The sequence below is a fragment of the Erinaceus europaeus genome, chromosome 10, assembly GCF_950295315.1.
Source record: "Erinaceus europaeus chromosome 10, mEriEur2.1, whole genome shotgun sequence".
In the NCBI taxonomy this organism is placed as follows: domain Eukaryota; kingdom Metazoa; phylum Chordata; class Mammalia; order Eulipotyphla; family Erinaceidae; genus Erinaceus; species Erinaceus europaeus.
This window is the reverse complement of record NC_080171.1, coordinates 118,681,297-118,707,854: the sequence shown is the minus strand read 5'-3', so window position 1 is coordinate 118,707,854 and position 26,558 is coordinate 118,681,297. Positions and strand designations below refer to the sequence as shown.

Here is a 26,558-nt window from a genome sequence, read left to right as displayed (position 1 = left end):
TATTATTTTATTTTCCTTTTGTTGCCCTTGTTTTTTTTAATTGTTGTTGTAGTTTTTGTTGTTGTTACTGATGTTGTTGTTAGAACAGAGAGAAATGCAGAGAAGAGGGGAAGACAGAGGAGGGGAGAGAAAGACAGACACCTGCAGACCTGCTTCACCACCTATGAAGCGACTCCCCTGCAGGTGGGGAGCCGAGGGCTTGAACTGGGATCCTTAAGCCGGTCCTTGTGCTTCGTGCCACATGTGCTTAACCCACTGCGCCACCGCCCGACTCCCGGAAATACTTGTTTTCTAAATTCATTTTTCATGTGTGCTAATTCTTTTCTTTTGTATAGCTGAACTCATGAATACTGTCTGTAATAATGATCTTGGGAAGGGAGTCAGGTGGTAGCGCAGCAGGTAAAGTGAAGGTGGCACAAAGCATGAGGACCAGCATAAAAATAATGATCTTGGGGAGGGGAGGAGTATATGTCAATAAATTGAGAATGTAAAGATTGGAGTAATGGGAGTCAGGCGTTAGCACAGCAGGTTAAGCGCTGGTGGCGCAAAGCACAAGGACCGGTGTAAGGATCCCGGTTCGAGCCCCCGGCTCCCCACCTGCAGGGGAGTCGCTTCACAGGCAGTGAAGCAGGTCTGCAGGTGTCTGTCTTTCTCTCCCCCTCTCTGTCTTCCCTTCCTCTCTCCATTTCTCTCGGTCCTATGCAACAACAATGACGTCAATAACAACAACAATAATAACTACAACAATAAAAAAACAAGGGCAACAAAAGGGAATAAATAAATATTTTTTAAAAGATTGTAGTAATATTGTGATATAAAATGGACTTATTCTGGGCCAGCAAAATAGCTCAGCTGTGTAGTGTACCTGCTTTTCCTGCAATCTAGCTTCAAGCCCAGTCCCACTGTATTGGATGAAGCTTTGTAGTGTTTTCTCCCTCTTCCCTCTTTCTCTCTGTCTCTTTCTATGTGAAAATCTCTTCCTGGAGTGGAAACCTATTAACAGTAAAATAATAGCAATAAATTTAAAAGTTGCTTATCCTGTCTGGAAGTAAAAATATTCTAACCATGTCACCAAAGGCAGTTCTCCACATTTTTATTTCTCTGTCATAAATTAGACAGAATTTTATGCTCTTACCTTAACTGGAAAATATTGTTTTGATTTAATATGCTTCCTTTCTATGAGGTCTTCAGTAGTGATCAGTATAATAATTCATACCACATTCAATGTGTGTAGTTTATAGAAAGTTCTGTAGATCTTCAGTTCAAAAGCATTTTACTGTTTTCTGGTGGTTTGGACACATAAAACAAAAATGATGGTTCAGATCTGTTTTTCAAATTTTCCGAAGACAAATTCTAAACAGAACATCAATAATAAGAATATTGCCTCTTTCATCATTTTTCACCCATTGGAAAACTTAAATCCTCAAAGGAAATGTTCTGTGTTTTGGTAAACAGCATCAGTAATATCTGCTATTACAAACCACATGATCCACTTTTTCAAAATTTGTACTCCATATATAGAAACTGAAGTCTTGGGTATTGGTCAGATCTGTGTTTTAAGTATTTTGGGCTTTACCTTAAAGCTAATCTTATGGGGGAAAAAACGATAACTCATGTCCTATTAGTAGTCTTTTAAGAAAATGTTGGTTTGTTGAATTCTGCATTTCCCTCCGTGTGCTTTTTTTTTTTTCTTTCCTCCTGTCTCTTCTCATTCTGTAGATTCAGATCCAGGACATACAAGTGAAAATTGGGGGGAGAGACTTATATCTTCTTACAGGACATACTCAGGTAATTAGATTATCAGCTGTTCCTGCTTGGCCAGTGACTTCTGTCACATTTACAATTAACTATTGTACTTTAAATAACTTCTCTTCAAACTGGCATACAGCTGTCCTTGGTTGAATAAGTGAACTGCATTAAGCGACTGCAGATTTTCTGATTTTGTTTGATACACACCATGTATCCATCACAGTATAAGCAGAACTTCTGTTTGCTGCCACTCAGCTGTTACCCAGCACAAAGTGAGGGCACTGTGCATAGGAAACACGGTGAACGTCAACCCTGCAGTTGTGCAGCACAGCAGCCCATGCAGGAATGTACCTGACATTCCTGAGCTGTTGGGACAAAAGTTGCTATGTGCCCTTCCCAAGGTTCACGGCACAGGATTTAGATAGGCATTGTCAGTGTGCTCATTAGCCGCACAGGGTCAACCATGCACACACTTGAAAATTGTTTTGGTTGAAGTCTTAATGACTTTGCCGCCCACCTTGAATCTTAAAGTGGATTGAAAAAAGTCAGGTTATTTAGAGAACTGGTGTTACCATTAACTCTTGGGACCTGTCTAATCCTATCTGTGAGGCCAACTTTTATGCTTCATAATTATTTCACACAAAAACAAGGGAGAATATATATACGCACACTATTGTTTCAAAGTAAAGAACAAATATATTCTCTATATGTGAAAACTAAGCCTTTTGATTCTTTTTTATTAGTCTGCCATTCTTATGTCAAGGTATTTATATTATTATTATTGTTGTATTTTATCAGAGTACCGCTCAGCTCTAGCCTGTAGTGACATGGAGGATAGAACCTGGGACCTTTGGTGCCTCACACACAGAAGTCTTTGCATAGCAATTACGCCGTCTCTCCAGCTCCTCAGGACTTCTTAAATATAGTTACTGTTTGATCTGTGGATATCTCAATGTCCAGTTATCAGCACATAACATCTAACTATAAAATTAACATCTTTTTCCAATACACTTTTATATATTTTGGGGGTTGGGTAGGGACAGTGAATAACAAATATTTATTAAAATTACTCTGAAAGCTACTTTTGTGCTGATAAGTCAGTAGTATTTGGTTATCAAAAATTAAGGATGAGAGACATATTTGCAGCCAGCATTACAATCAGCATTAAACTTAAAAGAGCCACAGTTATTATGGATTAAGGTACACTTCTTAAAAATAGTAAGTACTGTGGTTGACCTCTAAAAGCTGTCTATGTTGAATCCATCTTGTCATTTAAATGTGATATCTGGACATCAAGACCAGATAACAACTATAGCCCTGTTGTTAGAGAATCACATAGCTATTTTAAAACCATAGAGCTGTGTTAACTTTCAGAATCAAGTGTACATATTCCAAATGTAGTTGATTTTATTTTGCTCCTTTGTATTTGAATTGTAGTCCCATTACTCTTTATGTAATGTCTGCTTTATGGGAAAATATATTCTTTAGTTTTTGAGACATTGATAGGTTTATGAACTTAATTATCAAGAAAGGCATTTCTGTTTTCCTAGGTAAACTCTACATTTAGTTAGGGTGTGACAGTGTTGAGCTTTCCGTTTATTCTGACATGAGTTGAAAAGAAAGCGTTTGGGGGCCAGGCGGTGGCGCAGCTGGTTAAGCACACATATTACAGTGCACAAGGACCTGGGTTCAAGCCCCTAGTCCCCATCTGCAGGGGAAAAGCTTCACAAGTGGTGAAGCAGGTCTGCAGGTGTCTCTCTGTCTCTCTCCCTATCTTTCCCTCCCCTCTCAATTTCTCTTTGTCTCTATCTAGTAATAAATAAATATTTTTTAAAAAGAAAAGAAAGCGTTTGTTTTCAAGATCCTCTGAATCTTGAAATAATATTAGGTGACTGAAGATTCTACCTCTGTCTTTAGTTGTGAGTCATTTGAATATTTCTTTTAAAAATCTAGAGTGGGATTTCAGATCACAGTAAACTAAGCTAAATGAGCACACATGTCATTAGTCCTGTATTTAACTAAATCCTGAGTCACCATTTGGACAAATAAATGCATGACATTTGAGAAAAAATAAGCTTTTTTCCAATTTGTACTGTATGATAATTTTTCACCTGTGACAGACACAAATTCCTCATGAACTAAATTTCACATTGTCATGTATTGTGAGTGCTTTAGACTTGAAGAAGCATTCCTTCAGACATGTTGCTCTACCATTTAATAAACTTGAATAATGATGCATAATTCTCTCTAAGATGATAAAACTCTAAGATGGGGAAGTCGGATGGTAGCACATCGGGTTAAATGCAGGTGGTGCAAAGCACAGGGACCAGCATAAGGATCCCGGTTCAAGCCCCCGGCTCCCCACCTGCAGGGAAGTCACTTTACAGGCGATGAAGCAGGTCTTTCTCTCCCCCTCTTTGTCTTCCCCTTCTCTCTCCATTTCTCTCTGTCCTATCCAACAACAATGACATCAGTAACTACAACAATAAAACAACAAAGGGCAACACAAGAGACTAAATAAATATTTTTTTAAAAAAAAGAGAAAGAAAACTCTTAAGATGGTAGCAGATGATAACTGTTTCTATTTCAAGTAAAGCATAAATTCAGACAAATGACAGAGGTACTCAAAGGAAAATTAGAATTAGATGAATATTAGTATCTAATTTAAAGTTTTACTTGATTATTTGAAGCATATTCAGTTTGATGATTATTTTCCAAAATGTAATAAATATATCTTTAATCATCTGGCAGCATGGAATTCAAATTAATTTATTAGTATCTCACCTTTTTTTCTGTAAACTGAGCCTATCACTTCACAGCATAATCTTTTTTAAAACTTTGTATTAAGGGGCCAGGTGGTGGCACACCTGGTTTTGTGTTCACATTACAGTCTGTAAGGACCTGGGTTCAAGCCTCAGGCCCCCACCTGCAGGGGGCTAGCTTTGCAAGAGGTGAAGCTGGGTTGCAGGTGTCTGTCTCTCTCTGTCTCCCCCTTCGTAATTTTTGGCTGTCTATCAATACAGAAATACATAAAGTAATAAAAATGGGGGGAAGTATTATATTAGAATAGCAAACAAAGTAAAAATTCGGTTGTTTTGCAAATAAGAAAAAACATTTCTCCCAGTATTTAAAAAATATATCCCCGCTAGTGTAATTGCTGGATCTTGTTGCCTGCACACCTCCACTAGCAGCGGTTTTGTTGCTGTTCTTTCGGACAGAGGGTGAGAGAGAGGAGAGAGACACTGCAGTACTGCTTCACGTTCAGGAAGCTTCCCCCCGCACGTACTGCCACGTGAAAGCCGGGGACTCAAACCTAGATTCTTAACACATGGGAGCACAAACTCTACTGGGTGAGCCAGCTCCTGGCTCCCAGGAAATATGAAAGATAGATAATATTTTTTTCTTTATGTTGCTTTCTCCACTTACTACATTTTACTTGATTTTTTCAAAAACATCGTTTATACTTTCTGTGATTTTTCATGCTACTAAATATTTTAATTTAGAAATAAATGCATTCATATTTAGATTTCTCATTCAGATGAAAAAACATTAAAGCTATATATAGTATGACTCCTCATAGAATGCCATAGAAGCAAAGCATCAAAAGAGATATTATTAGGAGGAAATACTTATTTCAGAAGGAAATAAATTTCTGCAAAAGATCCTTTATCCCTGGATAGTAAGTTAAGGGGTAAGTTAGGTTAAATACTGTGCTGAACCTAGACATATACTGAGTAGGTTTTTAGTGATAATGAAGTGAGAAGTAGGCAAATAAATGCTAGAATGATTAATGAGAGCTCTCTTCAATCTGGAACTTCTGTCTTTTCTTGTTTTGAAAGTGAACATTTTGGGAGCTGATGAATTTTGAGTAATATTGGAGCAACAGTGTTGAAATGCTTGTCTAGCATCCTAGCTAGTGTATCACAATTAGCTAACTGCTGTGCTGCACATTTCTTAGTTTAAGTTCTTACCATCTTTGCTTTTGACTTCCATTTGCAACTGTCCCATGGCTAGACTAAAGTGATTTGGTATTTGTTTTTTTCTTCACTAACTTGTGTGATGAGACTTGTCTTAAATACCTAGTTCCTTTTAGAAAATTGTACAAGTTATTATTGAAATTAGGAACATCAGTTGAAGGAACATTGTTAACAGGGCTGGGGAGATAGCATAGTCGTTACGGAAAAAGACTGTCATGCCTAAAACTCCAAAGTCCCGGCTTCAATCCCATGCACCTCTGTAAGCCAGAGCTGAGCAATGCTCTGGTAAAAAAAGAGAGAGAAAGAGAAAGACACTACCCATTGTTACAAAGGCTTAGCAGCAGCTGAGAAAAATAAAATTATAGTGAATGAAATAAGTTCAAAGATGTGATGCTAAGAAGTATTTGAAATGTTGCTGAGGGTAAATTTTAATAGAATAAATATATTTAAATATAAATTTTACATGGCTAAATTTCCAATTTTTCTGAAGAGTTGAAGGTTTTTCCAAAACATGCAGGAAGAGAATATTGTTTAGATAATACAATAAAAGTTTATATTGCTCCTATGGCCAGTCATAGATGCTTCTCATAGACATATATAACATAACTCTTTCAAAAAGTCATACACTTTGCTTTTGAGTGTTTTTATTTCAAGTTCTTACATATTTATTAATAATTCTAGAGAAAGAAGGACCAGAAAAGAAGAAAACAAAAAAGGAAGCTGGAGGAAGTAAGAAGTCCACACCAGTCAGCATTCTTTTTGGTTACCCTCTCTCAGAGCGGAAACAGATGGCACTTCTTATGCAGATGACTGCGAGAGATAACAGTCCAGGTGACACTTACTTGAGTGCATGTGTATTCTTAGTTTTCCCTAGGTGATTCTAACCTTAACTTAACAATTAATTTTAACTGCTATAAAATTTATCCTTTCTAGAGTCAATCAAAATTTCTGTTATTTATTGTCTATATTCTTCACTAGATAAGAAGCTGTACAAAAGGAGAATCTTTGTACTTTATAGACATTTGTTTTTTCCTCCAGGGTTATTGCTGGGGCTCGGTGCCTGTACTACAAATCCACTGCTCCTGGAGACTATTTTTTTTCCCTTTTGTTGCTTACCATTGTTGTTATTATTGCTGCTGTTGTTGTTGGATAGGAAAGAGAGAAATCAAGAGAAGACGGGAAGACAGAGGGGGCAGAGAATAATAGACACCTGCAGACCTGCTTCACCACTTGTGAAGTGACTCCCCTGCAGGTGGGGAGCCGGGGGCTCAAACCAGGATCCTTATGCTGGTCCTTAAACTTTGCACCATGTGCACTTTAACCCACTGCACTACTGCCCGGCCCTTGGACAGTTAATTTTTTTGAGATGGTTTTGTTTTGTTTTGTTTTGTTGAGGGGGTTAATGCTTTGCAGTGCAATCGTTGACATATGCACACAATCTCATTATATAATCGGCCCCCAGAGTTTTCTCCTATCCACCTTCTCCCTCCCACCCCAGAGTCCTTTGCTTTGGTGCAATACACTATGTCCAGTCCATGTTTCACTTTGTGCTCCCCCTTCCTCCTCCCATTTTTAAAATTTTACTTATTAGATTAAAATACAGAAGTCAAGAAGATAGGGGAAATATAGAGGGGGACAGAGAGACACACACCTGCAACAAAGCTTGACCATTTCCCCCTGCAGGTGGGAACTGAGGACTTGAGCCTGGGCACTTGCGCTTTGTAATACGTGCACTCAATCATGTATTGCCACCACCCGGCCCTGACATTCAGTAAATATTTGTCAGCTAGAATGTATATTTAGAATTGAGTCAGACAATTTAAGAACTCTATTGCGGAACTATGTGCTTTTACCTCACTGGTGAATTTGTATTACAGTTCCTATGAAGCTTCTGGGTTTACACTTTTCTGTTCAGTTTACTAGAGCACCCTGCCATAAAGTAATCCTTTAAGGAAGATCTGTTCCATGTATTTGGACCAAATTAACTCTCATCCAGATCAAGTCTTAGATTGTAGGGATGAGAAGATATCCCTCTGTTCTGGGAAATTAATGTATTTCCTCTAAACACTTTTAAATGAGTATACAAAATATTTAGCCTAAAACGTTTAACATATCTTCTCTCTTATAGATTCCACACCTAATCATCCCTCACAGACAACACCAGCCCAAAAGAAGACTCCCAGTTCCTCAACTCGACAAAAAGATAAGGTCAACAAAAGAAATGAACGTGGCGAGACTCCGCTACACATGGCAGCTATTCGAGGAGATGTGAAACAAGTCCAAGAGCTGATCAGTCTAGGGGCAAATGTGAATGTAAAGGACTTTGCAGGTGAGGCTGGTTACTAAAGACTTACATCCAGGAACTCTACTGTCAAATGTATCTCCCAGAGTAGAGTGGTCCGTTCATGTCTCTCCCTCTTTCTAAGGGTATATGACTGTAAATTGGGCAGGGGAGGCCTCTCAGCTATTTTGGACATACTCAAATTTTTGTTTTTTTACTTAATCTCCTAGTACAGAATTTGAAAAAAAGTATCTTCTAAATTTGCTGGCTATAATTTGATATTCATATGTTATTCTTGCTGAAATGAAAGAACTGTAAAAGTATATTTTCTCACAAAACTGTTTTGGCATGTATACGTAAAAGCTGACCTCTGCTACAATTCCCTGTCAACACTTACTAAAAATTTAAAAGATTAAACTTGGGCCTGGCAAGATAGATAGATAGATCACTTGGATAATGTGCTTGCTTTGTGATGGGCATGACACAGGCTCGTGTTGGCCCCCGAGCACTGAGAGGAAGCTCTAGTGGTTATGTCTTTCTCTGTTTCCTATCTGAAAAAGCTAGCCAGGAGTGGTGAAGCCGCAGTGCTGACCAACAAATGAAATACTAAACTTATATTTTAGTTGACATATTAAATAAGTCTTCACTAGATTTAAGTTTCAGTCTAAGGGAATTTGAGTTATAATATTTCTGAGGCAATTAATTCATAAGTGTTTGAAAAACATTTGTTATCTTGATCATAAGACTGAAAGAGTTGTGATGGATATTTAAGTATCATTACTGGAATACCATTTTATAACATGAAAGTATATTTAAAAAGCCCTTTCCTTCACATCTTCACTAGAACTGTATACTACTAATTATGAACAATTTGACAAATGAAAAATTGTAATTTCCTTAACTAGCAGTGGCAGCAAATAGAATGTTTATGCTGTAAGAATGTATGTAGACTGGCTTGCCAGATCCAGACTTCTGCCCATTTTTCTTTGTTTTTTTTCTCAATGTCATTATCACTGTATTGAGGTAATGTTGATTTATTGGATTGCTATCATAAAGGGTATGTTTCCACATTAAAAAAAATATTCCCTTTTTGTTTTATTGTTGTAGTTATTGTTGTTGATGATGCATCATTGTTGGATAGGACAGAGAGAAATAGAGAGAGGAGGGGAAGACAGAGAGGGGGAGAGAAAGACAGACACCTACAGACCTGCTTCACCACCTGTGAAGCGACTCCTTTGCAGGTGGGGGAGCCGAGGGCTCTAACCGGGATCCTTACATTGATCCTTGAGCTTTGCGCCATGTGCACTTAACCCACTGTGCTACCGCCCGACTCCCTTCCACATTTTTCTTATGGCTGAATAGTAGTAATATATAAGAACAGTTTGTTTAACAACAAGGGCAACAAAAGGGAATAAATAAATCAAATAAATATTTTTTTAAAAAGTTTGTTTAATGTAGATTTTATTCTTTATCAGATAAATATTTTCACTGTATGCTTACATTTTCATTAGTGTTGTTACACTAATGTTTCAATATTTATGTAATAGCAGTTCATTTATGAATTTTTCAGTTTTTTATTTAAGAAGGAAGATTTATTTATTTATGAGAGAGCAAGGAAGAGAGAGCAGGATATCACTGTAGCATATGCAATGCCAGGGATCAAGCACTTGGGACCTCATGCTTGAGAATCCAGCATTTTATCCACTGTACCACCTTCCAGTCCACTATTTGTGCCTTCTTAAATTAGAAAAGTAACTATTAAATGATAGGTTTATTTCAGTTAAAGTAAATCTTAAGTCTAGAATCCAGTATATCAACCCATGTTAATCAAGTATGTCAGCCAACTCTTAAAACATGGAGTTTAGCAAACATTAATAAATTATCTTGGGCTGGGGAGATAGCATAATGACTGTGCAAAAAATCTTTCATGCCTGAGGCTCTGTAATCCCAGGTTCAGTCCCCGGCACCACCGTAAACCAGAGCTGAGCAGTATTTTGATGTCTGTCTGTCTGTCTCTCTCTCTCTCCCTATGTATTTCTAACTAAAAATAAATAAAATATTTTTAAATAGATTATCTCTTTTCTGCAATTTAGATGATTATTATAAATTGTAGCAGTTATTTTTACTGAATAAATTTAAATGTTTATTATTTTTTTTGTCAAATACTATATCCCGAATTATGAATGAACTTTATGTAAAAATTGATTACCGTCTTAGCTATTTATTTTCAGTAATTTCATCACGGGTTTTTTTTTTTTCCCCTTCTGTTTTGTGGGCATTTAGAATTGGTATGTCATATAGTTATGTATATAAAGGCATATATATTAAATCAGTATCGTTGAACCATATGTTAAGTTAATACTCTAACTTTAGGTTGGACACCACTGCATGAGGCCTGCAATGTTGGCTGTTACGATGTTGCTAAGATTCTTATAGCAGCCGGAGCAGATGTTAACACGCAAGGATTAGACGACGACACCCCGCTTCACGATTCTGCTAGCAGTGGGCACAGAGATGTAAGCATTATCGGCACAAGGCGCACGGTAGCGTTCCCGAAATGTAATTCATCAGTCTTCTAACCGCTGGCTCCCATCAGAATCAGATTCAGCAGTAACTTTCATAAAACCTATACAATGTAATATTAGACCGATAAAATTTTTATTTCAAGATATTCATCTGTAAGCTAGCTAGATGTAATGATAATGACCGAAGCAGATTTTATTGACAAGGAAACTTTTCAGTCTTAGGCTGGTTTCCCCCCCCCCCCCCCCCCCCGCTCAGGCTACTTAATGCTTTCAAAGGTATTTTACTTTAGCTAACAAAAATAAAACTAGGTAGATAGTGAAGCAATAGTAATAGTAGACAGGATTTACAAGTGAGAGATCCCATGTTCTAGTCCAGTACCACAAATGTCCAGAGCCGAGTAGCTTCCCAGCTTGCTTTGTTTAGTTTTGTTTAAATGACTTTAGAGCAAACACAGAAATGTATATAGTTACTGTCTGGCCCGGTTGCAGACTTTATGATCTTTTAATTCTCTCCTTTGAACCTCAGTTTTCTCATAATTATGTAGAAAATGATATCTGTCTAGGACCAACAAGCTAGTTCACTTAGGAAGATACCAGATTTGTTGTATTCCTCATCCAAACCCAGCCCCCAGGACACTGGGGAGAAACTTCAGCTCTACGATTTCTTTTTTCTTTTTTTTTTAATTTATTTTATTTATTCCCTTTTGTTGCCCTTAGTTCTACAATTTCTTTCCCTCTTTCTCTCCCTATGTTTTGTCTTTATCTGAAAAAGTCAGCCTAGAGCGATAAAGCCCCAGCGACAACAACAATAAAAAAAATTGTTGTTGTTGTTGTTTTTATTTATAAACTGGAAACACTGACAAGACCACAGGATAAGAGGGATACAATTCCACACAGTTTCTGCCACCGGAACTCCATAACCCATCCCCCCCCCCCCCAATAGCTTTCCTAGTCTTTAACCCTCTGGGAGCATGGACCCAGGGTTGTTAAGGAGTGTAGAAGATGGAGACAACAAAAATTATGTAGTCAGCAGTATATCTAAAGAAGATATTTTAAGGGAAATAGGCAATGATACCACACACTTTGAAGTCTGCTATGTGTGTTTAACCCATATGCCACCGCCTGATCCCACTAGTAAATGTTACAGAAATATCAAGGCTAAAATAATAATGAAATTACCTATATGTTACTATTTTTAAAGATACTCAAATATTCTAGAAACTAAAAACTCAAATCTTCTCATTTATGTTTTTCTGTAAGGTTTTTCTTTTATGATTCTCAAGTTCTAATCTTGAAGAAAAATGTTAAGTTTCTTGAACTGGCTGTAGCTTCCCGTTAACCAACCTGTTCTATACCATTTGTAAATATCCACATAATAAACTCAATACATCATTTTTTTCATTGACGTGCTTGTCTGTTCCCTGTACTACTTGATGTGTATCTTGCAGTTGGGCTTTTTGTATTTTCTGTTCTGATGCTTGCAACCACTGGTCACATAAGTGCTCATTCTGCGTGGGTGCATGTAAATGATGGGTAGATAAGTAGTTGAGATGACTGGCTGAGTATTGTTAGAATGCCAAGGACGTTATCCTTAAGTCCTGATAGTATATTGGATACAGTTGCTTTTTCACGAGATTTATCAGAAACTTTTTATGATTGTGGTATTTTAAATACCATACTTTTTGTCCACTTACAAGGTATTGCTGATCATATTAGAGATGAGCGTTTTTCTATATAGTTGATTATATATCATTTCCTGATTTCTAGACTTAGTTTTTAAAGAACTGTGCCTTGTGACTAAGAAGGCATGCTTCTATGAGTACATATTTCTAAATATGCACATAACTGCGAAAACTTTTCAGAAGCTGACCTTTGAGCTTATATCCTTCCAGAGACTCAAATGCTATTTCCAGAGGAAGATTGGCATGCTATTTTCAAGAGACCTTTATTTTTCCTCCTACCAGCGTGCCTTGGGTAGTAGGAGTCACAATTCAGTGCTATTGAGAGTTATTTTCTTGCTCTTTTGCTTGTGTCTAAGGAGAAGGAGGGAAATGAGAGCCACAAGCTCTAGTGTGTGGATATCTCTGCTGTATGTTAGGGGTCTCTATCAAAAATTGATTTTCCCTTAGTAATGTTCATGACAGCTTCCAGCTGTCCATAAATCATTTCTAAGATGGGAGAAGCAAACACACAGGAGTCCTGTAGACTAGTCTGCATCATGTAGAGTAGACAGGAGTACACTTCTGTGGGAGAGCCCCGAGTATGCACTGAAGGGTCTCGGCGGGGGGCACCAGAGCTGAGCAGTGCTCTCATCTCATACTCTCATAAAAATACATCTTTCGAACTGATTCATTAGCTAATTAGAGTAAAGGAGGATTAATAGTAGGTCCTTACTAATGTTTGGTCTGTCATTTGATGTGTATAGTGCTTCATGGTACTCAATTTTTTTATAGCTTGGGCCTTGTTTATGTGTCATTTCACCACTCTTTCCCCCTCCTTTATTGGAGATTCATGTGTTACATTCTACAGTGGATACAGTAGTTTGCACAGGCATAACATTTCTCAGTCTTCTACATAACAATACAGCCCCCTCTAGGTCCTCTACCATCATGTTCCAGGACCTGAACCCTCCCCCCACCCACCCCAGAGTTTTTTTCTTTGATGCAATACACCAACTTCAGTCCAGGTTCTGCTGTGTGTTTTCTCTTCTGATCTTGTTTTTCAACTTCTGCCTGTGAGGAAGATCATCCCATATTCATCCTTCTCTTTCTGACTTATTTCACTTAATATGAATTCACTGCTCCTAGAGACCATTTTTCCCATTTTGTTGCCCTTGTTGTTGGGCTTGTTGTAGTTGTTATTGTTATTGTCATAACTGTTGTTGTTGGGTAGGGCAGAAAGAAATGGAGAGAGGAGGGGAAGACAGAGAGGAGAGAAAGACACCTGCAGACCTGCTTCACCACTTGTGAAGTGACTCCCCTGCAGGTGGAGAGCTGGAGGCTGGAACCAGGATCCTTACGCTGGCCCTTTGACTTTGCGCCATGTGCACTTAACCCGCTGCACTACAGCCCAGCTCCCTATACTTGCAGGCTTTTTTCATTGGGGGAGTTACTGGTTTATAGTACAGTTGTTGACATGTGGGGATAACTTCTCATCTCCCCATGATAAGCATCTGTCTGCAAAATACTCTCCCCAGCCTGGTTCATCATTACACCTGCTTTGTTTTATACAACTTCAGGTTACCTTAAAGTCTTTTTTAGAATGAATACTTATTTATATCATATGGAAACCTGTAAGGTATTATTTAGGGTATTATATATATATTTTTTTTTAAATATGTGTTTATTCATTTCCTTTTGTTGCCCTTGTTTTACTGTGGTACTGTTGTAGTTATTCTTGTTGTTATTGATGTTGTCATCGTTGGGTAGGACAGAGAGAAATGGAGAGAGGAGGGGAAGACAGAGGAGGAGAGAAAGACAGACACCTGCAGACCTGCTTCACCATCAGTGCAGGGACTCCCCTGCAGGTGGGAAGCCAGGGGCTTGAACTGGGATCCTTATGCCAGTCCTTGTGCTTTGCACCACATGCACTTAACCTGCTGCACTACCGCCCGACTCCCTGTAGTTTTATATTTTTATAACATCTTTGTATAAACTGTCCTAAACTCATTATGGGCATGTAATAAAATATGTGGTGAATATTTCCTAGCCTGGGAAAAGAATTAATAGAGCAACAAGGGGATTAAATGAAGAAATAGATAAACTAGAACTGTTGGACATTTTCAGAGCCATTCACCCCAAGAAATTGGAATACACATTCTATTCAAGTCCACATGGGTCATTCTCAAGGTTAAGCCACATGTTAGGCCACAAAGACAGTGTCAACAAGTTCAAGAGCATTGAAATCATCCCAAGCATCTTCTCAGACCACAGTGGAATTAAATTTTTTTTTATTATTCTATTTATTTATTCCCTTTTGTTGCCCTTGTTGTTTTTATTGTTGTAGTTATTATTGTTGTTGTCGTTGTTGGATAGGACAGAGAAATGGAGAGAGGAGGGGAAGACAGAGAAGGGGAGAGAAAGATAGACACCTGCAGACCTGCTTCACCGCCTGTGAAGCGACTCCCCTGCAGGTGGGGAGTCAGGGCTCGAACCGGGATCCTTCCACTGGTCCTTGTGCTTTGTGCCACCTGCACTTAACCCGCTGCGCTATAGCCCGACTCCCGGAATTAAATTTTTAACAACAAACAAAATTAGTTAAAGTCCTAAGATAGGAAACCTCTGCGGTATACTACTTAACAACTTAGAGAAAAAGAGAAAATTAAGGAAGAAATTAAAATGTTTCAAGAGACCAATGAAAATGAAGACACAAGTTATCAAAATACTTGAGACATAATTAAGGCAGTACTGAGAGGGAAGTTCACAGCCATACAAGCTATTAAGCACATTAGGAAACAAGATTATTTCCTGATGGGAGTTAGAAAGCATTCAGCAGAATCAAAATGCTGTGTGTTCTTGTTGTTTGTTTACTCGAGGGCTCTGGCATACAGAAAAGACCTAAAAATTAATATTTCACCTTTTAGAGATGTTTGCTTCAGAATTATTAATAGTGACTAGTTTTTCAGTTGCCTTTTCAAATCATTTAAATTGCCGTAAAGGGATTATTTTAGAAAATGTAGACCTATAGGACAAATAATCGTAAAAACCAGAACCTAATAAATTGAGACATTGAAATTAGAAAAATAAGTATGTACTGACCTAGAACACAATTAGGCAAATCTTTTCTGCAAAGTGCCAAATAGTAAATAATTGACCCTTTTTAGGTCACGTGCTGTTCCCATACCCCAGTTCTTTCTCCCTGTCTTTTCTGTACTTCTTTAACAATCCTTTTAAAAACATTTTAGGGAGTCGGGCAGTAGCGCAGCGGGTTAAGCACGCCGGCGCAAAGGCAAGGATCAGCGTAAGGATCCAGGTTTGAGCCCGGGCTCCCCACCTGCAGGGGAGTCGCTTCACAGGCGGTGAAGCAGGTCTGCAGGTGTCTGTCTTTCTCTCTCCCTCTCTGTCTTCCCCTCCTCTCTCTGTTTCTCTGTCCTATCCAACAACAGTGACACCAATAACAATAACTACAACAAGGGTAACAAAAGGGGGAAATGCTTTAGAAAATATTTTTAAAGAATATTAAAACTATTCTTAGATTTTGCCCGGAGGCAAAATTTGACAACTCCTTATTGAGAAAACTGAAACCAAAGCTATTCTAACAGAGAGCTCCAAAAATAAAGTTGAGGAATTGATGACACCAAGAAGTTCTGTTAGTATTTGTTTTATAATGACAGTTAATATAAGAATGAAAATGAGAAGTTGCTCGTTCTTTTTGACATGCATATCTACTTCATAATCCAACACTACCATCTGAGTGAAATTTATTTCCTGAAAAAATAAGCATATATTCTAGAGCGACATACTGTAAGAATAGTTGAAAGTAAGGAATACATGGGAGTCTGGCAGTAGTGCACCAAGTTAAGCACACATGGTGCGAAGCGCAAGGACCAGACCAGAGTAAGGATCCCAGTTCTAGCCCCTGGCTCCCCACCTGCAGGGGAGTCGCTTCACAGATGGTGAAGCAGGCCTGCAGGTGTCTGTCTTTCTCTCCCCCCTCTGTCTTCCCCCTCCTCTCTCCATTTCTCTCTGTCCTATCCAACAATGACAACAACAATAATAACTACAACAATAAAACAACAAGGGCAACAAAAGGGAATAAATAAATAAAATAAATATTAGGGAAAAAAAAGAAAGAAAGAAACCAATCAGAATGAGTTTTACAGTAGAGAAGGCAAGAGGATAAGACACAAAATACAGTTCAAATAGAATGATGACTAATCTGGTTTTGTGGAGCTCAAAACTTATATAATTTATTGGGGAGAGAGAAGACTTTAAGGAACATTTCAAAGTGGATTACAAGATCAGATATAGGACATTGTAATAGGCCCATGCCAGTGATGAGTGTTGAAACTGAAAATGTACTAGCTTTATGCAAACTAGTGTCACTTAGCAGCTTAAATTCCTCTATATGGCGGAAAGAATAACATTAACGTAATTGATACTAACATTAACTTAAACAGAAGGAGATGCTTGGCATTTTTTTTAATCTGTTAAGAAGAAAATAATGGGATTTGGCATAAGAATTGATGATCTTAAGTATTAAGTAGGATCTTTTTTTAATATTTATTTATTCCCTTTTTTTGCCCTTGTTTTTTTATTGTTGTAGTTATTATTGTTGTCATCATTGTTGGATAGAACAGAGAGAAATGAAGAGAGGAGGGCAAGACGGGGGAGGAGAGAAAGATAGACACCTGCAGACCTGCTTCACCGCTTGTGAAGTGACTCCCCTGGCAGGCGGGGAGCTGGGGGCTTGAACCAGGATCCTTACGCCGGTCCTTGCGCTTTGTGCCACCTGCGCTTAAGCCGCTGCGCTACCACCCAACTCCCTCCCTAAGTAGCAACTTTTTTTTGTAGTTAAAGACGATTAGATGGAGGGCAGATGTCACAATGAAAATCGGACTTGAATAATCAAAGCTTAGTCTAGACGTTGAGGAATGAAGGATATTGAGCACAATCAATAGAATTGCTGCTCAATGCCATCTGTGAATCTTCCTGTTGTTTTAATGTTACAGATCGTGAAGCTGTTACTTCGTCATGGTGGAAATCCATTTCAAGCTAACAAACATGGCGAACGTCCAGTGGATGTAGCAGAAACAGAAGAGTTGGAATTGCTGCTAAAAAGAGAGGTGCCTCTATCTGATGATGACGACAGTTACACAGGTTTGTTTCTGAAAATCTAAACTCAGCTACTGGTTTTACATGATGTTTTAGAAGAATATTCTACTATTCTGTAGTACATAAAGCATTTCAGTATCTTAGTACGATTCTCGTTCTGTGGGATGGTGAATTCAGCATCCTAGGTTTTACATCATGTCCCCTGGTGTCATAATGTCATTGTTTTATCTCTGTGATTTTTTTTTTTCCACCACCAACTAATTGGTACATTGAAGCTTACCGCAGGACCTCTCCCCGCTAATAGCTACTAGTATTGCTATTTTGACTTCGTTTTTTTGTTGTTGTTGTTAGAGTACTGCTAACTAAATGCTTATGTCTATTCCTGTCACTAATGAGTCATCTTTTCATTTTCACTTTTGTTGTTGAGGTGGCTGAACTCTGGTCACTCTTCAAAGATGGAGGAACATCTTTGGTATTTATTTATAGTGTTGTTACTGTTGTTGGTATTGCCACCAGGGTTGTCGCCTAAGGGTTCAGTTCCTACACAATGAATCTATCTCCCAGTGGCCACCTTTCTCCCTTTCTTTTTATATGATGAGACAGAGAGAAATTGAGAGAGGAGAGGGAGACAGAGAGACACCCACTGCTCTGCTTCATCCCCACTGCAGGTGGGAACCAGGGCTTTGGACCCATGTGCTTGCTCGTAGTGTGCACTCAACGGGCACTAGAAGAACACTTTACAGGCACATCTTTAAAAAGAAATGCTCCGGGAGTCAGGTGGCAGCGCAGCGGGTTAAGTGCAGGTGGCGCAAGGCTCAAGGACCAGCCTAAGGATCCCGGTTCGAGCCCCCGACTCTCCACCTGCAGGGGAGTCGCTTCACAGGCGGTGAAGCAGGTCTGCAGGTGTCTGTCTTTCTCTCCCCCTCTCTGTCTTCCCCTCCTCTTTCCATTTCTTTCTGTCCTATCAAACAACAACAATATCAGTAACTACAACGGTAATAACTACAACAATAAAACAACAAGGGCAACAAAAGGGCATAAATAAAAATTTTTAAAAAAACTAAAAAAGAACAATAAAAAAAAGGAATGCTCCAAGGGAACATTTTAGAGCACTTTTTTTTTTTTTAGAGTTTAAAAAAACATAAGCGAATTTAAAGAGCAGAAGCAGAAGAAAAGATTCCCCTGTATTGAAGAGAATCTACTGTCTACAGATCAGACAGGTGTACCAAGTCCTAGGCAAGAGTCAGTGGGAAAGAATATAATCTCATAACTGGTTCATTCTCACAAAGATCTTCAAAGAATCCCCACAAGCGATTGGATACACTACTTTTAGATTGCTTTATTCGCAAATGGAGAACATTAAAATCCCATTCTCATTTAATTGCAGCCATTGCCACAAAAAAATAAAACAGCACCTATAGTTTGGGGGGGCTCTACCCTTTATTTTTGTACAAATAACTAAATTATCATGTAGAAAAGCAACCTTCTGATTATCACATCCTTATTGCTTTGAACAAGAATTAATCATAGTGCAGTCCACCTGACTAAGAGATGGTGCCAAATTACAAGCAGAAGAATGAGTGCTTTGATGAAAAGGCGTGGCGGTGAGCACTGCCAGCAAAGGAGATGCCTGGATGACTACTTAAATATCATCGAGTTGACTATCAAATCTTACTAAAAAGGGAAAAGGTTTTGTAGTAGTTTCATTTTACATACCAACTTAGAGGCTAAAAGCTTTGGGGGGAGATGAGGATGACAATAAAAGTTAAGTAAATTAATGTTTTAAATAGGGAAAGATAAATGATAATGATTTTTATATAAATTTAGGGGGGTTGGTTTTTTCTCTTTTTTTCCACATTTTAAAAAAAATTATTTTTTTATTCCTTTTTGTTGCCCTTGTTGTTTTATTGTTGTAGTTATTGTTGTTTTTTTATTGTTGTTGTTGTTGGATAGGACAGAGAGAAATGGAGAGAGATAGGGAAGACAGAGAGGGGGAGAGAAAGAGACACCTGCAGACCTGCTTCACTGCTAGTGGGAAGCCTGCAGGTGGGAAGCCGGGGCCTCAAACCGGGATCCTTAGGCCGGTCCTTGCGCTTTGCGCCACATGCGCTTAACCCACTGCGCTACCCTGACTCCCCTATTTTTATATATTTGAAAGAATAGTTCTAGAATGCTCTTAGAAAACAAAAACTATTACAGTATGACATTATAAAAGAAGAATTAGGGAGTCGGGTGGTAGGGCTTCTCTGTCTTCCCCTCCTCTCTCAATTTCTCTCTGTCCTATCCAACAATGACGGCATCAATAACAACAATAATAGGGAATCAGGCGGTAGCGCAGCGGGTTAAGTGCACGTGGCGCAAAGCGCAAGGACCGGCTAAGGATCCCGGTTCAAGTCCCTGGCTCCCCACCTACAGGGGCTTCGCTTCACAGGCGGTGAAGCAGGTCTGCAGGTGTCTTTCTCTCCCTCTCTCTGTCTTCCCCTCCTCTCTCCATTTCTCTCTGTCCTATCCAACAACAACGACAACAATAATAACTACAACAATAAAACAACTAGGGCAACAAAAGGGAATAAATATTAAATAAATAAATATTTAAAAAAATAAATAAATAACAACAATAATAACCATAAAACAACAAGGGCAACAAAAGGAAAGAAAGAAAGAAAGAAAGAAAGAAGAAGAATTAAAGCCCAATGCATGACCAAAAAATCACGGTGTTGTGAGGGAAATGTCATAATGCAAAATAAAGTTCTATTGTCCTCAAACTTAATGTTCTCAAAATATAAAAAGCAAAAATTGTTAGAAATATAAGGCCAGATTGATGGAAACACAATACTAGTTATTACTTTCACATTTTGTTCTACATAAAAAATTCCTTATGAGGAAAGTGTCCAAGATTGTGGAGTTTATATGCAAAAACATAGTACGTACTAGATGAGCTCATAGCTGTACTATGAAAATCCAGGCCTGTCATCATTAAAGCTTGGAAAGAATTAAGATTTGCACTGGGAATGTGTCTCAGCAGACGAAGCACAGGGATTGCAGCCGGGAGATACTGAGCTCAGTCCCCAGCACCATATAAGACACAGCAGCCGGGAGATACTGAGCTCAGTCCCCAGCACCATATAAGACACAGCAGCCAGGAGATGCTGAGCTCAGTCCCCAGCACCATATAAGACACAGCAGCCGGGAGATGCTGAGCTCAGTCCCCAGCACCATATCAGACACAGCAGCCGGGAGATGCTGAGCTCAGTCCCCAGCACCATATCAGACACAGCAGCCGGGAGATGCTGAGCTCAGTCCCCAGCACCATATCAGACACAGCAGCCGGGAGATGCTGAGCTCAGTCCCCAGCACCATATCAGACACAGCAGCCGGGAGATGCTGAGCTCAGTCCCCAGCACCATATCAGACACAGCAGCCGGGAGATGCTGAGCTCAGTCCCCAGCACCATATCAGACACAGCAGCCGGGAGATGCTGAGCTCAGTCCCCAGCACCATATCAGACACAGCAGCCGGGAGATGCTGAGCTCAGTCCCCAGCACCATATCAGACACAGCAGCCGGGAGATGCTGAGCTCAGTCCCCAGCACCATATCAGACACAGCAGCCGGGAGATGCTGAGCTCAGTCCCCAGCACCATATCAGACACAGCAGCCGGGAGATGCTGAGCTCAGTCCCCAGCACCATATCAGACACAGCAGCCGGGAGATGCTGAGCTCAGTCCCCAGCACCATATCAGACACAGCAGCCGGGAGATGCTGAGCTCAGTCCCCAGCACCATATCAGACACAGCAGCCGGGAGATGCTGAGCTCAGTCCCCAGCACCATATCAGACACAGCAGCCGGGAGATGCTGAGCTCAGTCCCCAGCACCATATCAGACACAGCAGCCGGGAGATGCTGAGCTCAGTCCCCAGCACCATATCAGACACAGCAGCCGGGAGATGCTGAGCTCAGTCCCCAGCACCATATCAGACACAGCAGCCGGGAGATGCTGAGCTCAGTCCCCAGCACCATATCAGACACAGCAGTGCTCTAGTCTCTGTTTATCTCTCTGACTCTCATTAAATAAATATTTTTTAAAAATAAAACTGATTAATTTACTGAGGAAATTAGAAAAGGAAACTAAAATCCAAAAAGAGAAGCAAAAGTTTAATCGAGAGTAGGATTTAATGAGTTCTCAATCAGAAGGGGGCACGTTAGCCAAATAATTGGTTTTCTGACAAGAATAAATAAGCAAACCTATGTATTGCAGATGTGTCAAGGAAAAATAAATGGAAGTTCATAAATATAATTGAGGAGAAATAGAACCACACTATAAAAGTTTTTTTTTTAACCTTAATAAGAATAGCATATTAATCTAACAAAAACAGTAACAAAAAATCCTACTTGTTGGGTTATGGCTCAGTGAGTGAGGGTAGAACTTGCTAGTGTGAAGCCCAAGGTTCAGTCTGTACTGCATTTGTTGAAAAGGTGTTCTGGCCTGGGGGCCGGTCAGTGGGGCACCAGGTTAAGCACACAGAGTAAGCGCAAGGATCCCGGTCCCAGTCCCCCAGCTCCCGGCCTGCAGGCAGGGGAGGTTGCTTCACAAGTGGTGAAGCAGGTCTGCAGTGTCTGTCTTTCTCCCTCTCTCTTCCCATCCCTCTCTCTTCCCATCCCCTCTCAGTTTATCTCTATCCTATCCAAAAAATCGGAAAAAAAGGAAAAAATGGCCACAGGAACACTATGGTGCAGGCACTGAGCCCCAGCAATAACCCTGGAGGCAAAAAAAAAAAAAAAAAAAATACAGTGAGAGGCAGAAGACAGGAAATGAACCCCTGAGAAGAACATAGAAAGGCAAATGCAAAACTGGCCTAGACATATAAATGTATAAATTCTGTTTCTCTCCTGTATGCCAGCAAATACTTCAGTTTAACTCTTGAGAAGGAAGACCTGTGGATAGAGCAGTGTGCACCTCGTGTTGCCCTTTAAAGCGTTTGTGGGCCGGACGATAGCTCGGCAGTAGGGCACGTGACTTACACGTGTGAACCCAGGCTCTCTCCCTTCACCGCATGTCAGAGCTGAGCAGTCCTCTTCCCTGCTCTCTCGCAACGTAGTTACTTCCACTGCTCCTTTTTCCTAAAATCCGACAATTTGATTATGAATATGATTTAAGCATAAATATGGAAATGTACAGTAAACAGCCTTTACCAACCAACTCCATTTTATAGTTGTTAATTTTTTTGCTGTATTTTCTTTAGTACATTATCACATATGCAGATGATCTTAAATACCTCAACATGGCTTTGATTAACTGTAGTTAAGTTTTATATATGATTTTGATGTGATATTCAAATTCATTAGTATAGTCTGTGCAGATAGTATAGTATATGCAGATATTTGTATAGCTGAGCCTTATGCAGATACAGAATATTTCCATCCCTGCAAAAATTTCCTAGGCGAGCTCCACCCACACCCGGTGATTATCAGCACTAACAGGAACTCAAGATTACTAGACAAGAGTCACTGGTGGGGGGAAAGCCAGGGGCAGCCCTGCTGAGGAGCAGGACATTTACACGGCCTTTCATACGGAACGGGGAAAATGAACGGCGGCTGTGCAGTATAGAAACCCAGCAGCACCCAGACTGTGTCAGCTCAGAGTCAGCAGTGAGAGGAGCCCTGAGGCACGGCCTGTGTCTCCAGTTGTGGGAAATTGAGAAAGATGTAACATTCCTTCTGTAGCTTTCTGACAGAGGACGGATGATCATGAGGAATGTCCTACTTAACAAGAAAAAAGGAAGTCAGTGCTATAAAAACAAACATAAAGATACCAATGTCAAGGGGGCCTGGTCTCAACCAGTAGAGCACATACTTTGCATTGCAGGATTCAGGGTTGAGCCTTTGGCCAACATTCATGAGCTGCAGAACAGTACTGTGGTCTCCCCTCCTCATCCTCTGCATGGAAAAAAGGAGAAATAAATTATCCACTGAGAAAAGAACTGGAACATAAAAATAATTTACCTGATCATGGTATTTTACCTGTCAGGGTGGAACTAGATAATTCACACATTTAAGGATCTTTTTTTTTTTATTTTATTTATTTATTTATTCCCTTTTGTTGCCGTTGTTGTGGATCTTTTTTAAGTATAAAAAGATTTCTTATATTTTTCAAAAGAAATGATAGCAGAATAAGCCCAACATTTTATTAAAGCAGTTACCTAGTGTGGAGAAGAGATAAAAAGGGAGGTATGCAAAATACTACAGTTTGAAAAATAGTCAACAGCTAACAAAATTATAAATGCTATTAATATTATGTTACAGGGATATGTATTAAATATTAATGAAATAGGTGACTATAATGTAGTTGGAAATGATATAATAGCGTGGTCTGGGAGTGGCGCAGGGGGTAAAAAGCATTGGACTCTCAAGCATGAGGTCCTGAATTCAGTCCCCGGCAGCACATGTACCAGAGTAATGCCTGGTTCTTTCTCTCTCTCCTCCTATCTTTCTCATTAATAAATAAAATCTTTAAAAGAAAGAAATAAAATGATGTAATAGGTAGAATGATTAGCAGTGTGAGTTGGCCAGAGATTAATAATTAATCGAGTTGAGTGGTGAGTGCCTAGGGGTTTAGTGTAACATTCTACTTTTGTATAAGTGCAGAACTTTGTGCCATGTGCACTTAACCTGCTGCGCTACCACCGGTCCCCTATAAGTGCAGAACTTAACGTTATAAAAACTTCTTTAGGAATATTTATGCAGCACTCACCCTTTGAAGAATATCCTTTATCTATTGCAGCAGTGTTTCTAGTAGCAGAAGGAAAAAGTGCAATAATCAGTAGGGGATTAGCTGCAAATACTGAGGTCTCTAGCTTCGATGTGAACTATTATTGCAACTAGTGAAGAAGTTGTCTTAATTATGTGCCAATTGAGAGATTGGAAAATATCGTGATGAATAATTCTAGTATCTCAATTTTGTAAAATGATGTTTGAAAACCTTGCATGTAGCTTTATATATGTACAAGACATTTGTCTACAAAAGCATGCAGTAAGATCTAGAAGGATGTATTTCAGACTTCTAGTGAAACTTGGTGGTGGGGGAGTGGCACAGGAAGGGACGGTGGGGGGGAGAACTGAACACATCGTTTGAGAAGATCTTGTGCACATCAGTGAACAAGACAGTGAAGCTGTCTCTTGCCGTGTTTTCTGTTTAGTTGACCCCTCTGCCTTCCCTTTACAACTAAATTTCTGAAAGTGCACTGCACTGATTCTACACCTGATCTAGCCACCAGATGCCTCGGTGTCTTCATCTTCTCTGCAGAATTCGATAGTGTTGATCACACTCTCCTAAAAGACACCTTTCCTGGTTCCAGGACTAATTCATTCCTGGTTTTCAGTCAGCTTCCTAGTCTTACTTCTCAGTTGCCTTTTAGAAGCTCATCTTCATTTTTTCTCCCATTTCATTACCATGCATTATAATCTCTGGGGTGAGAACTTTCAAAGATCTCTTAATCCATACTTCCCTCTAATGATTCTATGTGAGTGTGTGAGTGTGTGTGTGTGTGTGTGTGTGTGTGAGTGTGTGTGAGTGTGTGTGTGTGAGTGTGAGTGAGTGTGTGTGTGTGAGTGTGTGAGTGTGTGTGTGAGTGTGTGTGTGTGAGTGTGAGTGAGTGTGAGTGTGTGAGTTTGTGTGTGTGTGTGAGTGTGAGTGTGTGAGAGTGTGAGTGTGTGTGTGTGAGTGTGTGTGTGTGTGTGAGTGTGTGTGAGAGTGTGTGAGTGTGTGTGAGTGTGTGTGTGTGTGTATGCAGTCCAAATATATATGTGAAACTTACTTTTCTCCATTTACCTGTTTTCCTTATGGTAATTAATAGTAACATCATTCAGCTACGCAGACTTAGATACTTGATGCTCATCGGAAACTTTTTCTCCTTTTCCTTTATCCCAATTCAGCAGCTGTCTTGGAACACCCATTATGTATTAAGCACTGAGTAATCATGGGGGACACAACTGATTAAGAAAACGGATGGGGTCCAGGCGTTGGCACACACTGCAGTGCACAAGGACCCAGGTTCCAGCCTTGGTCCCCACCTGCAGGGGGAAAGCTTCATGAGTGGTGAGGCAAGGCTCCAGGTGTCTCTCTTTCTCCCTCTCTATCTCCCCCCACCTCAGTTTATCTCTGTCTCTACCCAGTAATAAATAAATAAAAAAGAAAGAAAGAAAAAGGAAATGGGCCAGGTGGCAGCTCACCTGGCAGCACGCACGTCTTGCTGCGTGTGAAGCTCTAGGTCTGAGCCCATGCCTCACAGTGGAGCACCATTGATACCACCAGAGGAGATCCGTGAGTGACAGAAGAGTGCTGTGGTATCTCTTCATGTCTCTCTCAAAGAAACAGAGAACCTTAAACAATTAGGCCAGGTAGGTCACTCAGTGATGACATCACACATCCATGAGGCCCCGGATTCAGTCTCACACAAAGAAAGAAAAAGATACATTATCACACTCTAATCCCTGTCGATTTTCTACCGTTCCTAAGAGACAAGAAACTAATACTTGAAAAACAGAAATGTGTTATGTCAAGTCTCTCATTTACTGTGGCTACAAACTTAATTTTTACCTCTTCAGAAAAGAGGGTAATGAGAGGCAGCTTACTTGGCCAGTTTCCATTAAAAGGCACGCTACAACAAATGTTCTCCATGGAAGACTGAAAGCAGTTTCTTTGAGTTTTCAAGTTTAACTAGGGTGGAACACAGAACGTTTTTTATTTTCACTAATTTAATTGTTCCATGTGTTCATCACCTATGTATTGATTTTACAGAGTATTTATTTTCCACTTGCTGAAAGTACCTGAGTTATTGCTTGATCAAAATCCTTCAAGGAATGATGCAAAAATTATCAGTAAGTATCATACAATGATTTTGGAGTTGCTAAAAGACTGATAAAAATACCCAACATTTATTGCTTAATTTACATGAGGTCCTTATTAGACTAAATGTTATCAAATTTGACAGTCTAATTTCACATCATAGTAATAGTCAATAAAAAATTTATTTAACTGCCCGTAGTTGTTTATATGTATAAGGTATGATAGCATTGTTATCCATCTGGTATATTGTGTCATCCATGTGACAGATACACTTTAAGTGTTTCATGGTTGGAAAATATAAGTAGGTCTGTGAATTGAAGAACTTAATAAATGTGGAGTAAATCAAACTGTATTAGATACGTAGCATTTTAAGGTAGGGTGTGTGTGTGTGTGTGTGTGTGTGTGTGTGT

The 26,558-nt window shown here is 39.5% G+C and overlaps 1 protein-coding gene across 7 annotated transcripts in view; it reads left to right on the top strand.

Moving 5' to 3' along the window:
* Nucleotides 1-26,558, top strand: part of ANKRD12 (ankyrin repeat domain 12) — a 99,989-nt gene that overhangs the window by 36,173 nt on the left and 37,258 nt on the right. For 4 of the 7 annotated variants that reach the window (XR_009552153.1, XM_060200676.1, XM_060200673.1 and 1 more), the window contains exons 4-8: nt 1,720-1,788; nt 6,408-6,557; nt 7,855-8,055; nt 10,381-10,523; nt 17,203-17,350. Coding sequence is in view for 4 of the 7 variants with exons in the window: in XM_060200676.1 (XP_060056659.1) it covers nt 1,720-1,788; nt 6,408-6,557; nt 7,855-8,055; nt 10,381-10,523; nt 17,203-17,350 (711 nt within the window). In the remaining 3 variants the exon portion in view is untranslated. Of the gene's footprint in view, nt 1-1,719; nt 1,789-6,407; nt 6,558-7,854; nt 8,056-10,380; nt 10,524-17,202; nt 17,351-26,100; nt 26,181-26,558 lie in introns of those variants that run through there. The other 3 variants (XR_009552154.1, XM_060200677.1, XM_060200678.1) reach the window with 3 other exon arrangements.